Source organism: Eumetopias jubatus, unplaced genomic scaffold, assembly GCF_037043125.1.
Source record: "Eumetopias jubatus isolate StellerSeaLion01/CBP00866 unplaced genomic scaffold, mEumJub1_p1.0 scaffold_1, whole genome shotgun sequence".
In the NCBI taxonomy this organism is placed as follows: Eukaryota; Metazoa; Chordata; class Mammalia; order Carnivora; family Otariidae; genus Eumetopias; species Eumetopias jubatus.
In genome coordinates, this window is record NW_028274807.1 from 85,814,263 (window position 1) to 85,836,859 (window position 22,597).

The 22,597-nt window shown below is 40.6% G+C and overlaps 1 protein-coding gene across 3 annotated transcripts in view; it reads left to right on the forward strand.

Annotated features, from left to right (window-relative positions):
* Positions 1 to 22,597, forward strand: part of GNB4 (G protein subunit beta 4) — a 57,106-nt gene that overhangs the window by 5,995 nt on the left and 28,514 nt on the right. For 2 of the 3 annotated variants that reach the window (XM_028100945.2, XM_028100944.2), the window contains one exon: positions 20,539 to 20,636. In XM_028100945.2, the coding sequence (XP_027956746.1) occupies positions 20,580 to 20,636 (57 nt within the window). In that variant the 5' untranslated portion in view covers positions 20,539 to 20,579. Of the gene's footprint in view, positions 1 to 10,739; positions 10,892 to 20,538; positions 20,637 to 22,597 lie in introns of all 3 variants that reach the window. The other variant, XM_088025375.1, reaches the window with a different exon arrangement.

Here is a 22,597-nt window from a genome sequence, read left to right on the forward strand (position 1 = left end):
CCCCATTGGCAACTCTGATGGGTTCTAACTTATTATTATTATTTCAAATTTGGCTATTTTTTATTGTTTTTGCTGCCACTACCCTTGTGTCAAACCACCATCTTCCGGGGCCTGGACTGCAGCAGTAGCTCCTAACTGGTCTTTCAGCTTCCAATCTCAGGCAGCAGAACCCATTACTATGAGATAAAATCTTAAGTTTTTACTGTGGTGAGGAGGCCGACATGATTACATGGTTGGTCTCCTGCCCACCCCCTGTAATCTTTTCTGCTTTGCTCACTCCCCTCCAGCCTCACAATCCTCTCTGTTGATTCAGCTTGCCAGGTTAGTTTCTGCCTCAGGACCTTTGCATTTACTGTTTATTCTTCCTGGAATGCTCTTCTCCCATTTAAGGCATGACTCATTCGATCATTTCATTCAGGCTTTACAGATTAATTTATTTAAAAATAGCCTGCCTTGTCGCTGACTTCTTGCAGGTTTTTTTCTCCTGCATAGTACTTATCTGTACTTGAAATTGTTGTTTATTTATGTGCTTTATTATCTGTCTCCTAGACAGATATAGAATAAAGCTCCATGACAACAGTGCCTTTTGTTTGTTTTGTTTACTGCTGAATCCCTAGAGCCTGGAATGTGTCTGGCACGTGGTCGGAACTCAGATATTTGTTGAATGAATGAGTAAATGCATGAATTAATATATTCCAGCTTTTTTGCTGTATTTTAACTAATACTGTTTCAAATGGAGAAGATTGTCTCAGAGAATCGTATAATGTAAAGTTTCTTGGTGATAACTGCTAAAGCTTCTCTGGAAGCTAACAAGTTGTTAATTTTGTTTCCCAGCTTCATCTTGCTTTTGTCTGCCCTCTGGTGGATATAATCCTGATAAGCAGCCAGACAAGTACAGTACATCACTAGGAAGAAACAAAAAGGGAAAAATCTTGACCACAAACTGGATAATTTTTAAATTACAAAGATTAAAAAATTTTAAGTTTTGGTAAGCCTCTAAATTAACCATATTAATATTGGAAAGAATGACAAGAAAAAGGACACTATTTAAAGAGAGATCTGGTTTAGGATGTAAAAAAAAAAAACTAGCTCCAAAATGTTTTGACTATTTAAAATAATTCCTGCTTAAATATACTTCTTTCTTTTAAAATATTTTTTAAAGATTTTATTTATTTATTTGAGAGAGAGAGAGACAGAACACAAGCAGGGGGAGGGGCAGAGGCAGAGGGAGAAGCTGACTCCCCGCTGAGCAGGGAGCCCGATGTGGGACTCGATCCCGGACTCCAGGATCATGACCTGAGCCGAAGGCAGTCGCTTAACCAACTGAGCCACCCAGGCGCCCCTCAAAGTTATATCTTATTTAATTTGTTTTGCAGTAGCAATCACATTAAATGATTTTAACACTCTCATACTGCTGACTTGCTAAAGTAACATAAATTTAAAGTTTCTCTTAATGTCCATCTTTAATATTGAAGGCAGTACATAGCTTAAATATCCCCTCTTCTCCTACCCAGTTTTGGCTTTAGCAGGGTTGTTTCCTGCGTTGTTTGGTTATTACCAAGGAAGCTTAGTATATACCTTGCTGGGTAAGGGCATACTCCCACCAAAATGCTTACCTTACAGTTGGAACCCCAAAAGGGAGCATTTGCTTGGGGGGTGTCAGTGCTGACATCTTTGCAAGTATTTAGAGCTCTGAGGTTCTCATCCTAACAGTTATGTAGTATTTCATTGTATGGATTTACCATATTTGCTCTCCTGTTGATTTATGTTTGTAATTTTTTTGTTATATAAACAACTGAAGAGTGACAGTCCTTAAATGTTCATTCTTATTTATGCAAAAATACTATGTTTTTAGAAGTCTTACTGTTTCTTCTTCATCTTCTAACTTGTAATACATTTTTAGCTATGGAGAAATTGGTAGAATCTGTACTGTAGAGAGAGAACACTGCTTTGGAATAGTCAAAGGTGAGGACGATGGTCCCTGGGTTTGTGTGGAGGGATTTTTGATATTTTTGTTACGGTAACATGTAGCAATGGCTGACTCATTTTTCTTTTCCCCTTCAGTGTTTATGAGTTCCCCACCTACACACCCTTACCATGGAATTGTTTAAAGAGTGAAATTTGGGCTTTAACTATTTAGTAATGTAAAATTAAAAACCCAGTAATAACACCTTAAGCTGAATGAGACTTTGTTGTCTAACTGGCATGCAACATAGATTATACATTGTATTTAGGATAGTTAACAAGGCTTATAGTGACCATGTTTTTATAAGGAAATAATTTGAACATTTTTTTATTTTCTAGACTTCTGTAAATTAAATTATGTACTTATTAGAAAAATGGAGGACAGCTAATTATTTAAGGCAATTGAAATTTGTCAACAAGGGATCTTCATTATGTGCATTACTTATGAAATGGGTCTCTGGGGAAGCTGTTGTGGGAGTAGGAATAAACTTTTTGAAAAATGTGGTTTTAGGGCATCTGGTTGGCTTGGTCGGAAGAACATGAGACTCTTGATCTTGGGGTCGTGGGTTTGAGCCCCACGTTGGGTGTAGAGATTACTTAAATACAAACATTTAAGAAAAAAAGAAAAATGTGGTCTTGTCACATGATATAAAAACCAAAGCAGTTGGTATTTAAAAATTTTTTTAAACTTAGGGGGGCTGGTGGCTCAGCCGGTTAAGCGTCTGCCTTCGGCTCAGGTCATGATCCTAGGGTCCTGGGATTGAGCCCCGCATTGGGCTCCCTGCTCTGCTAGAAGCCTGCTTCTCCCTCTCCCACTCCCCCTGCTTGTGTTCCCTCTCTCACTGTGTCAAATTTGTCACTCTGTCAAATACATAAATAAAATCTTTTTTTTTTTAAGATTTTATTTATTTGAGAGAGAGAATGAGAGACAGAGAGCGTGCATGAGAGGGGGGAGGGTCAGAGGGAGAAGCAGACTCCCTGCCGAGCAGGGACCCCGATGCGGGAGTCGAGGACTCCAGGATCATGACCTGAGCCGAAGGCAGTCGCTTAACCGACTGAGCCACTCAGGCGCCCCTATAAATAAAATCTTAAAAAAAAAAATTAAGCAGTAGCCTACTTAATAAAAAAATTTTTTTTAACTTAGATATTAGTTTTCATGGTTATATGTTAACTTTTTTATTGTTTTTAAAGATTTTATTTCTTTGACAGAGAGACACAGCGAGAGAGAGAACACAAGCAGGGGGAGTGGGAGAGGGAGAAGCAGGCTTCCCGCTGAGCAGGGAGCCCGATGCGGGGCTAGATCCCAGGACCCTGGGATCATGACCTGAGCCAAAGGCAGATGCTTAATGACTGAGCCACCCAGGCACCCCTATATGTTAACGTTTATGGGACTTAAAACTTATCAAGGGATTTCATTATTTCATTATTTATGTGCCACTAGGGAAGCTTTTGGGGGAAAAATACTTAAAAACACATACAGAAATACTCCTCTGTGACTTAGGGTATAAAGAAGGAGAGAAATGTTGCTATGTAAATTTCACGCATGGCTATGTGCTAATTTTCAGTGAGGAAACATCTTCCCAAACTTTTTAGAGATGATGTGGTCTCACACATCATGAAGGGCTAGTGAAGCATCAGGAGTGTAATGTATGTTTCTTCAGCAATGCTGAAGAGCAATATTGGTGTATGTAAGGGTGAGTGCTGCTAAAACACAGTTCAAGCCACCTGGGAGAGAGAAGACCCCTTGGACTGATGGCTTTTGAGAACCTTAGTGGTGGGGAGGGAGTTGAGCATGGAGTGGAATCACAGATAGCTAGTGTGGGTTATTAGCTGTTAGTCTAAACCCAAGAAAGCAATCGTATGATATTTTGGTAAATAAAGTGTGATCCTGGAGTAGCATTGGTGGCTATCTGTTCATCTCATACCAATATCACATAGGTGCATTTGCTTTTTAATTAGTAAAACCTCCAAAGTTTTACCTTCTGCCTCAGTATTAATGGCTTTATGTTAGAAAGAATGAGATCTGTACTGAAAGACACCGAGTGATGTACTGTATTTCTAGTTACTATTGGTAACTTTAAGATAATTTTACTTTTAAAAAAAAGATATTTTACTTTTATTAAAGCTGTGAACACATGGAGTTGTAGCTAGCTGCCTTTCTGTGAATATGTTAATTGCATGTCACATTTTGTCCTGTGAAGCCAAATTAGCAAATAGGCTAGATCATGACGCCTTATAAACATTTATAAACTTACAAACATTTATTGGATGGGCACTTACAAACATTTGTTGGCTGAAATTCTGATGGTCACTGTTGTCATATTTTCATCCTTTAGCGGTGGGCTTCATTTAAATATTTTTTAGATATAATCAAGAGTAATATGTAATCAATTCTGGTAAATTTAAGGTATTGTTTTTGGTTAAAAAAACAAATTATGTGACTTTGAAGTGACCTAAGACTGTGACTTAGTGATACAGAGGTGAACCATACATGGTCCTATCAAAAAAAATCCAAGAGGTAATAATACTTGAGTGAAGTCATCTGAGAAAATACAGTCTGAGAAGGTTGATTTGTAATTTACATACTCATAATTCATTTTCCTAATGTCTGAGTCACAGAGCCTTAGAAATACTAAAATTAGAGGCTTCTCAACTTAGAGAAGGTAGTTTTAGGACTAACTAAAAGGAAATTCCCTGCCATTTTATATAGCTGCCAGTGAATTCATAGAACGTGTTGCTTTAAGAGGTAGTGCAGCTAAAAATATAAGCATACTAGAAACAGTTTCAGTTTAAGGGAAATCCTTAGTATGGTAAGTTCAGTCATATTCTCATGAAACATTTGGTTTTGGTGACATAACATTTTAAATATGTGCTCTATTGCAGCCCTTCCATCCTGATATAATTATTATTAGTTTCTCGTGAGAAGATGAACTTTTCTGGTTGGGGTGGGTCGGTGTGTGTGGGTGCCTAGTGCAGGGTGGGTGTTAAACACATTTGTTGAGTGGAAGAATGAATCACATGACGATTTGGATTGACAGTAGGTCGGGATAGTGTTCATTTCTTCTGTAGGCAGGATACACTAAAAGAATGGAGACACGTGCACTCTACATTTAAAAGATGCACTGTGCATCAGGTTTTTATGTAGTACCTGATATTACTATAATTTTAGGTTTTCTTACTACCTTTGCCTCAAAGAGGTCTTCCCTTCTTTTCCTTGATTTAAAGGATACTTTTGTAATTCATAATTTAAAAATTAAACCTAAAGAATTTATGATGAAACGCTCAGCTTTTATAAATGGCAAATAGTTTAAAACACTACAGTTGTCACACATGTTCTGTTTATAACACGCAAATGTAAAAATGTGTTGGAATGAAACAACAAAATCCATTTGCTTTTAATTCCATGAAAACCTGTCCATTTTTTTTACTTTTATGCATGACATTTTATTGGGCCGTGGAATTTACCACCTCAGTTTAGATTTCTGCCAAGATGACAAATCCTGTTCAATGAGAGACCCCCTAAGTCTTTTTTTTCTTTAAAGATTTTTATGTATTTGACAGAGACAGACACAGCGAGAGAGGGAACATAAGCAGGGGGAGTGGGAGAGGGAGAAGCAGGCTTCCCGCCGAGCAGGGAGCCCGATGCGGGGCTAGATCTCAGACCCTGGGATCATGATCTGAGCCGAAGGCAGATGCTTACCAACTGAGCCACCCAGGCGCCCCGAGACCCCCTAATTCTTATCCAAAGCATTCACCCCCAGTGGATCTGTTTATGATACCTGGATAAAGAGCTTGTTTTCTTGTTGGTTGATTTCTGACTGTGTGGACTGATCATGTTGTGACTTGTTAAGAAAACTAAATCACAAGATTTTTTTTTTTAAAGAAATGTATTAAGAGCTACTTTTGGCAGTTGAGAATCTAAAGTCCCTTTCTTAATTCCAGAGATACATGAAACACTATTGGCAGCTATTTTCTCACACACTTCACTACTTTAGCAAAGATTAATGCGTTTAAGCTTTAATTAAAAACCTTAAGTATCTCTCTTTTCAGGTGTCCTGGGTATTTCCTGATAGAAGATAGCTGGTTCCTAAGCTACCCTTTCAACTCTTGAGTTTATTTCATTCTTATATTCTTAAAGAATAAAAGCAAGACCAAATACAGATTATTTTAAAGAAGGTGCTGGCTGCCAAAAAAATTCAAGTTTTTGCCAGATGCATTGTTCCCTTGAGGAAAGGGAAGATACCACCTGAAATATGTCAAGAAATTGTTAATGATTTCTTTGTAAAAACATTTTTAAGTTGTGAATGTTTGAGAAATAGGAAATTTATATGGGGAGAGTCTTTTTTTTTTCCTCTCTTCCCATTCTGAAGGCATTCTTCAAGAAAAAATTCAAAAAATTTTCACAATTCAGATGTGGGAAATAATTCTGCCCTATTTAAACTGATAAAAATGGGAATGATTTTTTTCTATAATCATGTATTCCAAGTACTATCTTTATTTTTTTAAAGTATTTAGATGTTTTGTTTGACCAGGAAGATAATATAAATGCCATTTAGGTTTTTTTAGGAACTTTTTTTTAAGATTTTATTTGAGAGAGAGCGTGAGAGAGGGAACCCAAGCAGGGGGAGTGGGAGAGGGAGAAGCAGGCTTCCCACTGAGCAAGGAGCCCGATGCGGGGCTCGATCCCAGGACCCTGGGATCATGACCTGAGCCCAAGGCAGATGCTCAACCAGCTGAGCCACCAGGTGCCCCAGAATTTTTTTTTAAGATTCATTTATTTATTTTAGAGAGAGTGGGGGGAGGGGCAGAGGCAGAGGGAGAGACCCTCAAGCAGACTCCGTGCTGAGCACAGAGCCCCGATCCCACAACCCCAAGATCATGACCTGAGCCAAAATCAAGAGTTGGATGCTTAACCGACTGAGCCCCCCAGGCGCCTGCCCCTAAATAAACACACATTCTTGAACCTTCCCTCAATCAAATGGTTTTAGATTTGTTTCCTATGTAAACGAGTTTAGACCTGTGTTTCTCAGACTGTAGGAGGCACCAGAATCAGGGTGTATGTTAAGCACTGATCGCTGGGCTCCACCCTGAGTTTGTTGTTTAGACCTGGGAAAGGGCCTAAAAGTGTGTGTTTCTAGCAAGTTCCTCAGTGATGCTGCTGCTGCTGGTGGTGGTCCCCACACGTTGAGAACCACTGATGAGGTTGTTTAGTTGAATCGGTGGTTATCAGCCATGCTTCTTCCCTTACACACCTGAAGGGTATAACAGTAATTAACAGTGCTTCAATCTAGGAGTCAAGGCATTGGAGTGGGGGTGGGCCAGGTACTGCTGTCTTCACGAGGTGGGTATAGTTTGAGAAAGGTCTTCACATAATTGGATATTTTCTCCTACCCTCTTTCCCCTTTTGAATCTCTCTTCTCTCCTCCCCACTCACTAGAGAGTCCTGGTGTATATAATAGGACCTGCAAACAGGTCTCCAGAGTTCCCAGGGAGGGATCTTCAGCGCTTCTCAAGGAATTACGGAGAGAATAAAGGGGTTATAGGGCAGCATAACTGGGATGCTGAGGCCATGAAAAAGTTTCTTTCTGGTAATAATTGTATTTTTCTTTTTTGTTTAAAGTATTTTGCATTATATCTACTGATCCAGATACAGATAATGGCCTGAGTAGTGTTTCTGGTTGTAGTGTCTTTGTATATTTCCCTTGTTGGGCCAAATTAGCCCTCACTTAAAGTTCCAAGAACATTTTGTGAAATGTGTATGTTTAATTCCCCAACCAATCCCATGGGGTATCTCCACTCTACTGATGAGGGAATTGAGAGTCAGAGCAGATGAGCAATTTCTGGGATCACACAGTAAGGATACTTCCAGTGAGCCAGCAAGCTATTAGGTTATATGAACTCAGGTAAGCACAGTAACCTCCATAACTTGTAGTTTCATCCTCTGTGGGATGGGGATGGGGATGATATTAGCCCCCCTTTTTCTTTTTAAAAAATTTATTTGAGAGAGAGAATGAGCTTGAGAATGAGAGGAGGGAGGGTCAGAGGGAGAAGCAGACTCCCTGCTGAGCAGGGAGCCCAATGTGGGACTTGATCCTGGGACTCCAGGATCATGACCTGAGCCGAAGGCAGTCACTTAACCAGCTGAGCCACCCAGGCTCCCCAGCCCCTCCCTTCTGAGGTTGATTTGAGGCCATTAAATGAGTTACTGTGGAGAGTTTTGAATAGTGCATGGCACAAAAGTGCTCAATGAATGCTGTCTCCTGGTTGGCTAACTCCTACTAATGCCTCAGTTCTGGGCTTGTCCTGACTTTGTGCCACGTTATCTTCCTCTTAGGCATTGCAGGTCAATAATCTCTTATCCACAAATTGGAGATCCAAAATGCTATGAAAATGGCAGGTTTTTTTCATATATCACTTAGTGGCAAAACGTTATGTGATTTGGACTCATTTCATGCCACATCCTGGCCTGATCTAACATGAAACCTGCTAGTCTGTTTTTCCCCACCTAGTGGTGAATGTGCTTATGTTTTGCTACAGAAATACTCCTTGATTATATGGGGTGATGCCCCAGGGTCCACACCTTTATAAAATCTGAAAACTTCCCAAATCTGAGCCACACCTGGTGCTAGGGCTTCGGATAATGGGATTATGGACCTATGTGAGTATGCCCTTAAATGTCTGTTTTCCTACTGAACTATGAACTCCTGGGGGAGCTGGGCCTGTCGTATTCATGTGTAGCCTCAGGACTTAGCACATGATAGGCATTCGGTAAATGGTGAAAGAATGCACTATGCCACGGTGCCTGGGTGGCTCAGTCGGTAAGTTCTGCCTTCGTCTCAGGTCATGATCCCAGGGTCCTGGGATCGAGCCCCGAGTGAAGCCTGCTACTCCCTCTCCCACTCCCCCTGCTCGTGTTCCCTCTCTCTCTGTGTCTTTGTCAAATAAATAAATAAAATCTAAAAAAAAAGTAATGAACCATGCCACAACATACCTGTTGGGTGAAGGGAAACAGACTGAAGAATAGCACCTTATTTATTTTCTGGAACACAGACAACACAGACTGCCTGCAGTTCACAAGAGGCAGAAATTTTTGCTTTGGGGACATTTAAGTGTTCAATGGGATGAGAAATAATAAGAAAAAAAAAAACCCTGAATGCCGATGCTCCAGTTTCAGCAGCTCTAACTTCTGTTTTTCTGTCTTATCCATCGGCCCCCTGCAGCCCTAGATTTTTAGCTAACGTCTTGTGAAAGCCCCATGGGAATATCTGTATCTGGAATACTTGGGGTGGATAGGCAAGTGTGCTTTTAAATTCCATGCTAAGAATGATCATAAAAACTTTAAATATCTAATTCATTATGGGTTTGCAGTTTTTTTTTTAATTTTACAAAGTATAGGAATTAACACATTGCAAAGAGAAACAGAACATCAGGGATTATAATAACAAACTTGAATTTTTCTGATGAATAGACTTAGTAAGCGAAAGTAGTTTTATGCCTGAATTTACAACTTAAAATATTCTTTCATGCTTTGCGAGCTTTCATGATCAGTATGAAAATTATTAGTAGCTGAGAAATATTCATATTTCCTTGTCCTTGTCGCATATAGATGAAAATGGCTGTTCACTAACAGCACTATAATTGTACAGGCTACATAATGCCTTGCTTTGGAGAGAGAGGGCTGAATTATGCAACTGTATTATTTTTTTAATTGGTGTGGATACAGTGGCTCATTGGTTTTTTTATATGTGTAACTGGCACAGCTGAACTTTTAAAAAATAACTAATATGCTGCTTTCTTCTCAACTTACAATGCTTTCATTATATAATAGAGTAATTTCGATTATGTTGAATTATTCATGTTGAAAAAGAACTTAAGGTAACTGAAAAACACTGTGCTGATATTAAACTAATTTCTATTAAATTATTAGTTTAAAATTGCTTTCATCTACAATTTCAGTACCACTTCAGAGATTGTCATGAATAGCTCCAGTTTGACCTAGAGTAAAAATCACCATTGGTGAAATTTCTTGACAATTACACTGTACCCTTCTGATGTTTTTTGTTTGTGTGTTTTGTTCTTAGTTGTGTTTTTTGTATAATTAAAAATTTTTTTAAGATTTTTAAGCTGTCTATACACCCAACGTGGGGCTTGAACTCATGACCCTAAGATCAAGAGTCGCACAGTCCGCCAACTGAGCCGGCCAGGCAGCCCTGTGGTGGTTGTGGGTTTTGTTTTGTTTTGTTTTTTTTGTAATGGAATGTAGAGATGGCTCATATGTATCTCCTATTCCTTTATCTTTCCCTTCTCCCAGGAGGAAAGTTTCTTAACTAGCTGGCTGAAGACGGATCCTGGGAATGGGGGTGGGGGGAGACGCAAAAAACACAAACAAACCCAGAAACAGTAGTGAAGTACAAGGAGGATCTAGGAAGTTGGAGTCATGAAAGCCATAGTAGTGTAGTAAAGGGAATATGGAGGGAATATCATTAGTCAGATTCAGCCGAGAAGTCTAACGAGCTGCCTTTTGAAAAAAGGCAGTGTGGCAGGGTGGAGACCTCCTGGGTTCCAGAGTTACACACACGCTGGGATTCAGTTCCCAACTGTGCTTCTAATCTCAGGCAAGTCATTTAACCTGTCTGAGCCTCAGTTTCTTTTTGTCTTCATTTTTATCTCATTCTACTTATTTTATGGTTCCCAGTGGACTTCAGGTATGTTAAGAGATAAACTGAGGCATATTAAATATATTTTTTTAAAGATTTTATTTATTTATTTGACAGAGACACAGCGAGAGAGGGAACACAAGCAGGGGGAGTGCGAGAGGGAGAAGCAGGCTTCCCGCCGAGCCGGGAGCCCGATGCGGGGCTCGATTCCAGGACCCTGGGATCATGACCTGAGCCGAAGGCAGACGCTTAACGACTGAGCCACCCAGGTGCCCCCGTATTAAACATTTTAAGTTGTTTTATAGCAAAAATCGATTTGGATTGGGTATACATAGGGGCAAGATTTTCATAGAGAAGGAAGCAAAGCAAGGAAATTATCTGATTAGCTATTAACTGTGTGGTTGCCTTATTTGGAAAACCTAGTTGGCTGTGATTGGTTGTCCTTGGGTTTTACAGGCTTAGGTTTGGGTTTGCTTACATAGTTTGCTAAGATATTAGAACCACCTCTGTCTAATGGTCTCCTTGTTTAATTTAGTGCAAGAGTCAGATTAACTATAAATATATTTATTGTGGATCCACATATGACTCACTTTTATATATTTATATTTGCTTATTGGTAACCTAAACACCTGTAAAGCAAATACCCAACTCAGGAATTCGAAAATTAACAATTACTTGCAGCTGTTGTACTTGTGTGCTTCTTCCTTGTACTGTTTTATCATTCCCTTCAAAAACATTTTATTACATATGTGTGCATTCCTAAATAGTCTTAGTTGTTTTTGAATTTTATAAAAAGAGTATTATGTGGTATGTGTTTTCTGGAGCTTGCTCCACCACCCCCGGTATTGTTCATATTAATCTACATTGTCTATACCTGTAGTTCATTTGTTTTCATTGTGATATAATAATTCAACATGAAAACACTACAATTATCCATTCTCCTGTTGGTGGGCAATTAGTGTTTTTAGTTTCTTGCTCTTACAAGTAGTACTATATGAACCCAACTCGAGCACATGAGTGCTTGAGTTTCCTTTAGGACTTATATACCCAGAAATGGAATTAAAATTTTTTTTAATAAACTTTAAAAAAAATTTTAAGTAATCTATACACCCCAAGTGGAACTTGAACTCACGACTCTGAGATCAAGAGTGGCATGTCCTACCAACTGAGCCAACCAGGTGCCCCCAGAAATGGAATTGTCCTATTGAAAGATAGAGGTATCATCACCTTCGTTAGATATTGGCCAAGTTGCTTTCCAAGAGCTTTCCTACCAGAATGAGTTACCATTTTCCTTCAACCTTGCCAATTCTTTTTTTTTTCCCTTTTTAAATTTCAGTAATCTCTACACCCAGTGTGGGGCTTGAACTCGTGACCTCGAGATCGAGTCACACGTTTTACCCCAGCTGAGCCAGCCAGGCACCCCAACCTTGTTAATTCTTGGTTGAGATACAATTTGATCAATCTGATAGATATGAAATTGTTTGCATTGCTCTGATTACTGAGGTTGGATATCTTTACATTTGTATATTGGCTTCCACAGTTTTTCCTGCTGTGGTTTGCTGACTTATATCCTTGCACATTTTTCAGTTAGATCATTGGTCTTTATTAGTTTGGAGGAATTGCTTTTACACTCTAGATACTAATCCTTTATCTTAATTTTAGCTTGTAACAACCTTTTCCCAATCTGTGGCTTGGTTCCCCTTCCCCCGCATAGAAGAGAAACTCTTCTCAGGAATACACTGTCCTTGCACACCTGAAGCTGCTAGCTAGCCCTTCTAGCTGACTTTTTCTCTTCTTAGACTTCTTGTATAGAGGGATACTTGTAAGAATCATTGTCAACAGTTGTGTTGGGGGAGTGCAGCAGACCATTGGGCTATTTAGTACACCTTGAGGTTAATTCCGCTCCCATATGTTGGAAGCTCTTAAAAAAAGGTGGGAGGGGAGCCTGGGTGGCTCAGATGGTAAAGCGTCTGCCTTCGGCTCAGGTCATGATCCCAGGGTCCTGGGATTGAGCCCCGCATCGGGCTCCCTGCCCCGCAGGAAGCCTGCTTCTCTCCCTCTCCCACTCCCCCTGCTTGTGTTCCCTCTCTCGCTGTGTCTGTCAAATAAATAAATAAAATCTTTAAAAAAAAAGAAAAATAAATGTTAAAGCTGCTTTCCCCCACCTTCCATTATCTACTGCTGAAAGGAGGAACTAGTTTTTGACTCTTTAAGGAAAACTTACTGGTTCTGTTACTAAGGAGAAAGAATATTTTGATTACACACTTTCTGTTGCTCTTTTCTTCCCACCTGACAATTGCTGGATTGCAACAAGGAGCACTCTAGCATAGACTAAACTATAAATGACTTCCGTACAAGCCTAGAGGTTGACTAGGGTAAAATGAAGCCACAAGATACCCCCAGGTGAAACCTAGTAAGATAAATCCTAATAAATTGTGTTTTGAAGGTCTAAAGGAGGATCTAAAAAAGTGACCAGTCTATGGACTGACATGGTCTATGGAGTAATATGGTAATGAAAGCTCTGAATTCTTGAGAATGATATTGTTGCATGAGGTACAGTTTAGTAAGTCGCTCCCTCGAACCATAGATCTAAAGCATGCTCCAATTCAGAGGAGTGAGGGCCTCTGGGGCACGTATTGGACTAGAGCAACAAAGTTCCAACGACTTGCCCTCCTGCAGGTCCTTTACATAGGCAGTTAATAAAGAACAAAAACAGGGGAAATGGCAAAATAGTTCATAAAACTCTGTGAATTCAATGTGTGTGGGGGGGGAGGGAACATATGACAAGTAATGGCAGGAGAAAGAAAACGAGTAAGATAGGCACCCACCACTAAAGAAATTCTCCACTGGGGACAGCCAGGTGAACTGCTGCATAAATTAACTCCAAATCTTCCTTCAAGTTTAAGATAATTAAGAACCCAACCTGAGAAGAGAGTAAACCAAAACATACTCTCTCACTGATCAGACTACCTGAATTAATGACCAAAAAAGGAAGCAATGATAGGCAGAAATTAAGGTTTCCATCTACACTGGTCATAGGCCTAACAGAAAATGGAGTAGGACTTCGAGGACTCAGACATAGTGAACAGCCTCAAAGCTGAAGGCAAAGAGGCGTCAATTATGCTATTTTTTTTAAAGATTTTATTTGACAGATAGGCGCCCCCAGCTTTAACATTTCTTTTCAGGCATGCAGAGAAAGTTTGCGGTTGTCTCTGTAGGGGAGGAAAGGTGATTTTTCCCTTCACTCTTGTGAGTTCTTGGCGGAGACCCCCTGCAATAAAAGATAGAGAAACAAATTTGTGAACATGTATGTATTCCTCAGGTACACGTGAGAGATTCCCAGGGGGGAAAATGTGTAACCCCTGAGGTGTACCCCAAGGCACCAGCTTAAAAAAAACTCTTCTAAAGAAAGAAGAAAGTGTGCCTCTGGGAACAGGGGTGGGTTGGGGAGGGGCCAGTCCTGGGAGGTTATCAGGAAAGGCGAGGGTAAACAAAGGTAAGGTTTGTTGTGCAGATTTAAATCACTACATTCTCCATTGGTTAAGATTCTCTGGTGATTTAGGGCGCCTGGGTGGCTCAGTTGGTTAAGCGACTGCCTTCCGCTCAGGTCATGATCTTTGAGTCCCGGGATCGAGTACCGCATCGGGCTCCCTGCTCAGCAGGGAGTCTTCTTCTCCCTCTGACCCTCTTCCCTCACGTGCTCTCTATCTCTCAAATAAATAATTAAAATCTTTAAAAAAAAGATTCTCTGGTGATTTAGAGTCCTTTCCTTCCTAGAATGGATTTTCTTTGTAAGTGTAAATTTCCATTTCAGAGGTAAACTTCTCTTGTTTTCAGTCTCTCCTGTTTCTCTGAATAATCCTATGCCACATTCTTAAGCCGTATTTGGGGTGGCCTATTCTACCTTTCCTTTGGTACAAGCATCACAAGGGCTCTGGTTTTGCCGCTAGAAACCTTTCTCAGAGCCATGCCTTCTGACAGCCCTTCCTTTTCCATGGTGCCTGCTTCAGCTTAGCTGATGGTGGCTGGACAGGAGTGAGGCTTGGGGATTCAGAATTCCATGGGAAGAAATGCGGTCATGTATAGGCAGCCCTGTTTGAGAGGTCATAATGAAGGATAGAAAAAGGAGGGTCCATGATAGAGAAATGTGGAATCAAGGGTGTGTGTGTGTGTGTGTGTGTGTGTGTGTGTGTGTGTGTGTGTGTGTCGGCATGTTTAACCCTGATAGAATCCAGTTGAAAGTGAAAGGTGGTTTGCTAGATGAAAATGAGGATTTACAACTTTACAGTCCGTTAACACCTGAATACCCTGACCAACCTTAGCTTTACAAATAGCGCATAAACAGAGATTAAGTTTGTTCTGATTTATTACACTGCTAAGGCTGCCGTGTTATCTACAAGTATTCCTGCTACACACATTGAACTTGAATATCATCTAACCTGTAGATCTAACTTACGGTTTATTGGCAGTGTAGTGGATAAACAAGTTAAACGATACCATAAGGAAGTAAACAGAATGTAGGACAAGTGGCTCATTCTGTCCAGTAGGTCAGTATTCTAGGGGTATAAAGCAGGCTGTGGATACTTCTAGATGGAGAGACTTAGGAGACATAACCAAGTGTATTATGTAGTCTGTAATTGGATCCTAATTTGAATAAATCAGATGTAAAAAGACATTGGTAGAGTAATTGGGGAAATTTGAAAATGGACTAGGTGTATTAGCTCTTGAATAATTACTGTTAATTTTGGTAGATTTATTAATGCTATTATGGTTTAAAAGATAAGTGTCTTAATACTTTTGGAGATGTGTGCTGACATATTTCAGAGTGGAATGTCTTGATGTCTGTGATTGACTTTAAAATACTTCAGGGGGCGCCTGGGTGGCTCAGTTGTTAAGCGTCTGCCTTCGGCTCAGGTCATGGTCCCAGGCTCCTGAGATAGAGCCCCACATCAGGCTCCCTGCTCTGCAGGAAGCCTGCTTCTCCTTCTCCCAATCCCCCTGTTTATGTTCCCTCTCTCACTGTGTCTCTGTCAAATAAATAAAATCTTAAATAAAATAAAATAAAATACTTAAGCAAATGGGGGCTCCTGGGTGGCTCAGACGGTTAAGCGTCTGCCTTCAGGTCAGGATCTCAGGGTCCTGGGATGGAGCCCTGGATTGTTGGGTTCCCTGCTTCTCCCTCTCTCCTCTGCCCCTCCCCCCTGCTCGTGCTCGTACTCTCTCAAATAAAATCTTTTTAAAAAAAAATACTTGAGCAAAAACAAGCAAATACAACAATAACAATTTGTAAATCACATGGTGGATATTATGGGTGTCCATTATACTGATTTCTCTACATTTCTGTTTGAAATTTTTCCTAAAAGACTAAAACAACGAAGGAAAAATGAGAGCTTGAATGTTCTAGAAGAGATAATTAGAAGTGTAAGATTACTGAAAAGACGGTAGATGGGATTTAAATCGTAAGTGGAGGAATTGGACCAAATGACAGAAAAGTCACTTCCTCTGTTTTGAATAGAGGGAAAGGAGAATGTGATGAGTCGGTTATGTTTGTATAGTTTTATATATAGTGGTAGAAAATTGAAAGAGTTCCTATCTGATGGCTTCTGCTTTCTCTGTGATATAGAAGGCAAGGTCATCTGTAAGAGGGGTTGTGAAAGGTCAGAAACTTAAGAGTTCAAAGAACTGACAGTTGATAGTAAGAGTGGAAGTGATGAGTAAAAAGCTGTGTAGGGTTGCCGGGTGGTTTTGAGGGCTCAGTTGAGATGGGTGAAATGAATTTGTAGTATAACTAATATGCCCTGTTTGACTTTTTTGATCAGTGTTTGGTCCACTTGAGTACTTGGCCAAAAGGTAGGTAGTTGGATTCATACAAGGTTGTGGCTTTTGTTTGTTGAGTGTGACAACATAAAAGGGCTGGGAAACTAGGGTGCTGGCAAAATTGTGGGTGAAGTGCTGGACCTGGAATCTAACCTGTTTAAGAAGGGAGGTGCAGCTTGCAGCTAGAGGATGAATGAATTCTAGAGATCTGCACCTCGTAGTGCTTATAGTCAAGCACACTGTAGTGTGTGCCTCTAAGTTGCTAAAAGACTGGATCTTAAATGTTCTCTCTACCAAGAAGAGATGGTAATTGTGTGATGGGATAGTTAACTCTTTGGTAATCATATTGCAATATATAAATTTCCAAATCACATCCTATAACTAAAACTTATACAATAACTTACACAATGTTATAGGTCATTATATCTCCATAAAAAAGAGGAGAGGTACCACAAACTCATGATATTTCACATTGAACTCCTCATCTCTCTTATGAACCTTCTCCTTCAAGGACTTCAAAGTGTCTGGGATTTTAATTACTTACTAGCTAGTAAATTAGCCTGTTACTGTTTCATGGACGCTAGCAGATGACGTGAGACTCCTTGGTCAGCCCAGCAAATAGCCTATCCTGGTGTTGGTTTGTTGATTCCCCCATGTTCCTCAATTCCTATGGGGTTAACACAGGTGGGCCTAGATAGATGCCACACATACATTGGATTTGTGTCACAGCCCAGAAACAGCTTGGGGAATGTACCACTTTTATAGTAAGTGGAAGCAAGCTTTGCTCTGTCTTGGCGGGGAGACATTGCCATTTGCTTGCTCCAAATACAACCCTGAGGAACGGCCCAGGTGAGCGTGATGAGGGCCTTATATTTTGGCAGGCCCAGGAAAAGTGTATAGGGGTGTTCAGGACCCATGGCCTCTCCCAAAAGTAACCCATCCAGTGGTGGTGGTGAGGGAACTGCTTTCTGTGTGCCGTTTCTGTTCATGGTACTCCATCCGTTTCGGCACCCATGCTGGAAAATGTCCATTTGGTACAGATCTTAGTATATCCTGAGTAGCTCTTGCTAGCCGTGTTACCTGAAACTGAATTTGCCTCTTGGTGAGAGTTGAGCCAAAAGACACAACCAAGCCAAAGAAAAGGAAAAGGAAGGGTTTTACTTGCAGTAAGTAAAGGAGAACCGTGGGTACCCCCCACCGGAAAGCAGTGTCTCCCGGAAGGACAAAGTCGGGGACCTTTGAAGCTCAGTCATGAAAGGCCTTGGGCGGTGGGGCAGAACTCGTCCTAAGGTGACAGAGTCCAGGTCAAAGCCCAGGGAGCTGCAAAAGCAGAGGCCAGATCATCAGTTCTGTGGCTTGGGTGGGACTGGTATCTGAGTGCTCAGAGGGATTTAGATCCTGCAGGGATAACTCAAGAGTGTGGGTCAGGTCAGTCTCCTGGCCTGATAGTGGCTGTTTGTTCTCCCATTCTTTCCCAAGATGTCTGGGGGCCCGAAATGACTTCTCAAGAAAGCTAGGTCTATTGGCCTTTCTTCGGGGACCCCTAACTCTTTCTGCTTACCGTTGCAGATAAGCTCCACTTTAGTCAGTTGTATGTGGGTGGCTATTGGGGTGGGAAGGCAGTAGTGGGTGAGTAAGTGGTGGTTTTGAACACCCTGGAACTGATGAGACCTGTGATGGCCCCTTAATACTCCTTATTAGGTACATTAGCAACTCAGTAAGACCTTTACATCAGCTTCACATGCCCAGGAGTTTTTTGGAACTCAGAAAATAAAGAAGCATCAGAACCAGTTTTTAGGATTAGGCTGGACCTCGGTATGGTCCAGCAAGGGTAATTAAGGTTGTGAATGTAGAGAACCTGAATGCCATTTATCTTCAGTTAGGCAGAATGATCTTCCAGATTGGCTGTAATCTAACCAGCGTGGTACTCTCTGAGGAACATACTAAATTGTTAAACAGAACTTCAAGAAATGGTTAAGCCTTACAATGATCAAAAATTTGCTGGAAATTTAGATAAACGGAGAGCTATATTATAGTAGTAAATTGGACATGGAATATTAGAAGGGTGTCAGTTCTTACTTACAGTTTAAAAAATGCTATTCCAAGCAATCCTAATAGATTAACTTGTTATTTTGACAAAATAAAGTTAACCCTAATAAACAGATACTTGTACTACAGGTTGAAGTGAATGCAGGATGACACCAGAAACAGATTTTCTTTTTTTCTAAAGATTTTATTTATTTTTTGATAGACAGCAAGAGAGGGAACATGAGCAGGGGGAGTGGGAGAGGGAGAAGCCGACTTCCCGCAGAGCAGGGAGCCCGATGCAGGGGTCGATCCCAAGACCCTGGGATCATGACCCGAGCAGAAGGCAGACATTTAACGACTGAGCCACCCAGGCGCCCCCAGATTTTCCCTTATGGGAATCAGAGTCTCTCTCATGGGAATTTGGAGATGGGGTGGTCATTTGGGTCTCTAATTTTGACCTGAGTAAATACAAACTGGGTCTTGTGCTTGGAGAAGCAGAAAAAGTTATTTTGTAGAAAGAAGAAAAACAAATAGGAAGAGAAAAACGGGACAGGTAGAGAAAGAATACTATCAGTTTTCAGTTTCAGTTTCTTCCTGAGGTTGTACTATTCCTGCCTTTGGGTTCTGTGATTCATCCTAAATCCTTTAAAAATTTTTTTTTACTTTATTTATTAAGCTATTTCAGGTTAGTTTATTTACTGGAGAAGTGTCTTAGGCGCTAGGGATGTAGCAAAAAAACAAAAGCAAACAAAGTCCCAATCAAGGAGCTTACATTCTACCAGGAGGAAGCAAACAACAAATAAGCAAATACATGCTAGATGGTGTTGAGTCATCAAGTGGCCTTACAGGGTAAGGCGGGTGCATATGGGCTGTCAGCAAAGGTCCCTCTGAGGAGGTAGCATTTGAACAAGTCAGCAAGCAATGAAAATATCAGGGGTAGGAGCATTTCGGGCGGAGGGAAGAGCAAGTATAAAGACATTGAGACTAGACCCTACTTAGTGTGTTCAAAGGACATCAAGAAGTCTTTGGAGTGGGTGGAGCAGAGTGAGATGGACAGTGTGATCGACAAGGTCAGAGAGTTATGTGTAAGAGATTGGGTAAGGCTCCGTAGGTCAAGGTAGAGTTAGGTTTTCCTCTGAATAGGAGTGGAAAACCTTGTAGGATTTAAAGGAGAAGAAAAACTGGTGTTTTGGGGCGCCTGGGTGGCTCAGTTGTTAAGCGTCTGCCTTTGGTCAGGTCATGATCCCAGGGTCCTGGGATCGAGCCCCACATTGGGCTCCCTGCTCAGCAGGAAGCCTGCTTCTCCCTCTCCCACTCCCCCTGCTTGTGTTCCCTCTCTCGCTGTGTCTCTCTCTGTCAAATAAATAAAATCTTAAAAAAAAAAAAAAAAAAAAAGACTGGTGTTTTAACAAAGGATGACTCAGTTGCCATATTTAGGATAGACTGGGGCGTGGTGGAGGGCAGTAGAAAGGAGACCAGGTGAGAGATGGTGGTGGCTTAGACCAAGGTAGGCAGGGTGGGATTATCGGGGTTGGTCAGATCTAGATATTTTTCGGAAGAACTGGCAGGCTTTGCTGATGGATTACATGTAGGGTGTGAAAGAAATAAGGATGACTCCCAGGTGTTCAGCTTAAAGGGTTGACAGGACTGAATTTCCATTTACTGAGACAGGGAAGATCTGGGGGTGGAGTGGGGTTCAGTTTTGATGTGTGAACTCTGTGGTGCCCATTAGACATCTAAATGGGGATAAATAGATATGGCTGCTCTCTGCAGTTTTGTCAAGTATTTCCCACTGGGCTGTATTCTAGTACTAACGGTCTGTAATTTAGTCTTGAATATTACAACTCAGGATTTCTCTTCCATCCTCTGATCACCTTCTCCATCAGATCCTGTTAGTGAGTAATCTAGATCTATATTTACTAAGTCGGTTGTTTCTGGAACTTGGAATTGCTAGCTCACTTGAGTTTCAGAAGGATCAAAAAGAAGTTATATGTCAGTAGTTTAGAAAGTAGATTAATATGTAAATGGGAACTGAATCCAGCTCGCTCTGGTGTTTGGTTTTTTTTGACAGTTGCTTTCACTTGCTAATTTCTGAGGCAAACAAGTGAAAGGATGAGTGAACTGGAGCAGTTGAGGCAGGAAGCTGAACAACTTCGGAATCAGATCCAGGTAAGAACAAAGTTTCTCATTTTGGAATTTTAACATTTTTATTTAGTACCAGCAATGAATAAGATGTGTTCATTATTGGATCAGTCTACATATATTAAATGTATCAGTCTTGAAGTGGTCAATTTGTTTTTATCATACCTCTAAAGTACTCTCTAAAAATCATTCCTGACAAATATCTGTGTGGACTTATGACCTCTGTGTCCCTAAGAAGTTAATATTCTATATGTAATTCCTGCTGCAAGACAAACATAATTCTCTTAGTCACACACCTGGAATCGTAGTTTGGTTTTTGGTGCAATATGATGAGGCAGATGTTATCACGTTGTAATACACTAGAAAAATCTGAATCTCTAAAATATTAGATTGCAGAAAAACATTAAAAATTATTAGTGGCATAATAATGTGTCCTCTTTTACTGTTGGAAATCAACTCAAAACAGCAAAGAACTTAAATAACAAGTTCCGTCTGACAACAAAATTAAAAGACATTTAGAACTTCACTCTAAGAATCAAACAGTGATGCATCAGGGTGTGGGAAGGCTCAGAGGGAGGGTTTCTGCAAAGTGTGTAGTACTCCCTCAGCAAAAACAGCAGTAATCCTCTGGAACAGTGGAAACAGATGAGCAGGGGACTATCAAGGAAGATAGAGCTAAAAGATGGCATGTCTTTATCCCTTCATGTTTAGGAAGCCACTTGGTGAGCAGGGTAGAGGAAAGAGACTGAATTGTAGCCTGGCTCTGCCTACTTACTGCAGAGAAAGCAAGGGTTGTGAAACAGTAAGGGATACACATGAAGAACTTGAGCACAAAGCCAGAAGAATCCCTAATGGCTCGGAACACTGCCGGCTCCCCCCTCAGCCCCACCCATGAACCTTCTGCAAGAACTGTTTCAGAAGAACTCCTCTGATTTGATGAGTGAAGAATGAGAAGAAAGGATTGAGCACAGGATCTCTACAAGGAAATTACAAGAAAAGAGAGGAAAGGAGCGGAAAGAACAAAGGATGGCTGAAGAGCACTCACCAAGAAAACGTTGATTCCGATTGGCTTGAAATCCTAACCAAATCTCACTGCCAGGAATTCAAGGAAGTGGATGATTTAGATGTGAATAAGAACTCTTGAGTTTGGTAGTTTAGGTGTCTGACAAAGCTGTCAAAACAAAGGAGGGATTTATTTTGCCTGGGATGATGAGGGAAGGCTTCACAGAATAATCTCTGAAGTAGATGTTGTTGCCAACACCAGAATGGATTCTCTGCCACCTCTGCTTTGTGTCACTTGCCCCAGAAGCTGAACAGGATGGACTGACTGGCTGAGCACATGGTCACATGACCGTGTCATTTAAAAAGTGTTCTCTGTATATATAAACTTGGATATTTATTTTTTTTGGATTGCATATAAATGAGATCATATGGTGTTTGACTTTTTTCACTTAATGCTCACAGGATCCACCCATGTTGTTGGAAATGGCAAGATCTCATTTTCTTTTTATGGCTGAATAATATTCCTGTGCATGTGTAGGTACCACCTATGTTTTCTTCTAGGAGTGTTATGGTTTCAGATGTTAAAATTCAAGTGTTTAGTCCATCTTGAGTTTATTTTTGTGTATGGTGTAAGATAGTGGTACAGTCTCATTCTTTTGCTTGTGGCTGTCTAGTTCTCCCAACACCATTTATTAAAGAGAGTCTTTCCCCCCAAGTTAATTGACCATACGTGCATAGGTGTGTTTCTGGGCTCTCTGTTCCATTGATCCATATGTCCATTTTTATGCTAATACCATACTGTTTGATTACTGTGTGACTTTGTAATGGAGTTTGAGATCGGAGAGCATGACGCCTCCCGTTTTGTTCTTTTGTCTCAAAATTTCTTTGGCTACTCAGGATCTTTTGCAGTTTCATACAGATTTTAGGATGTAAAATTGTATTTTTGTGAAAAATGCCATTTGAATTTTGGTAGGGATTGCATTGCA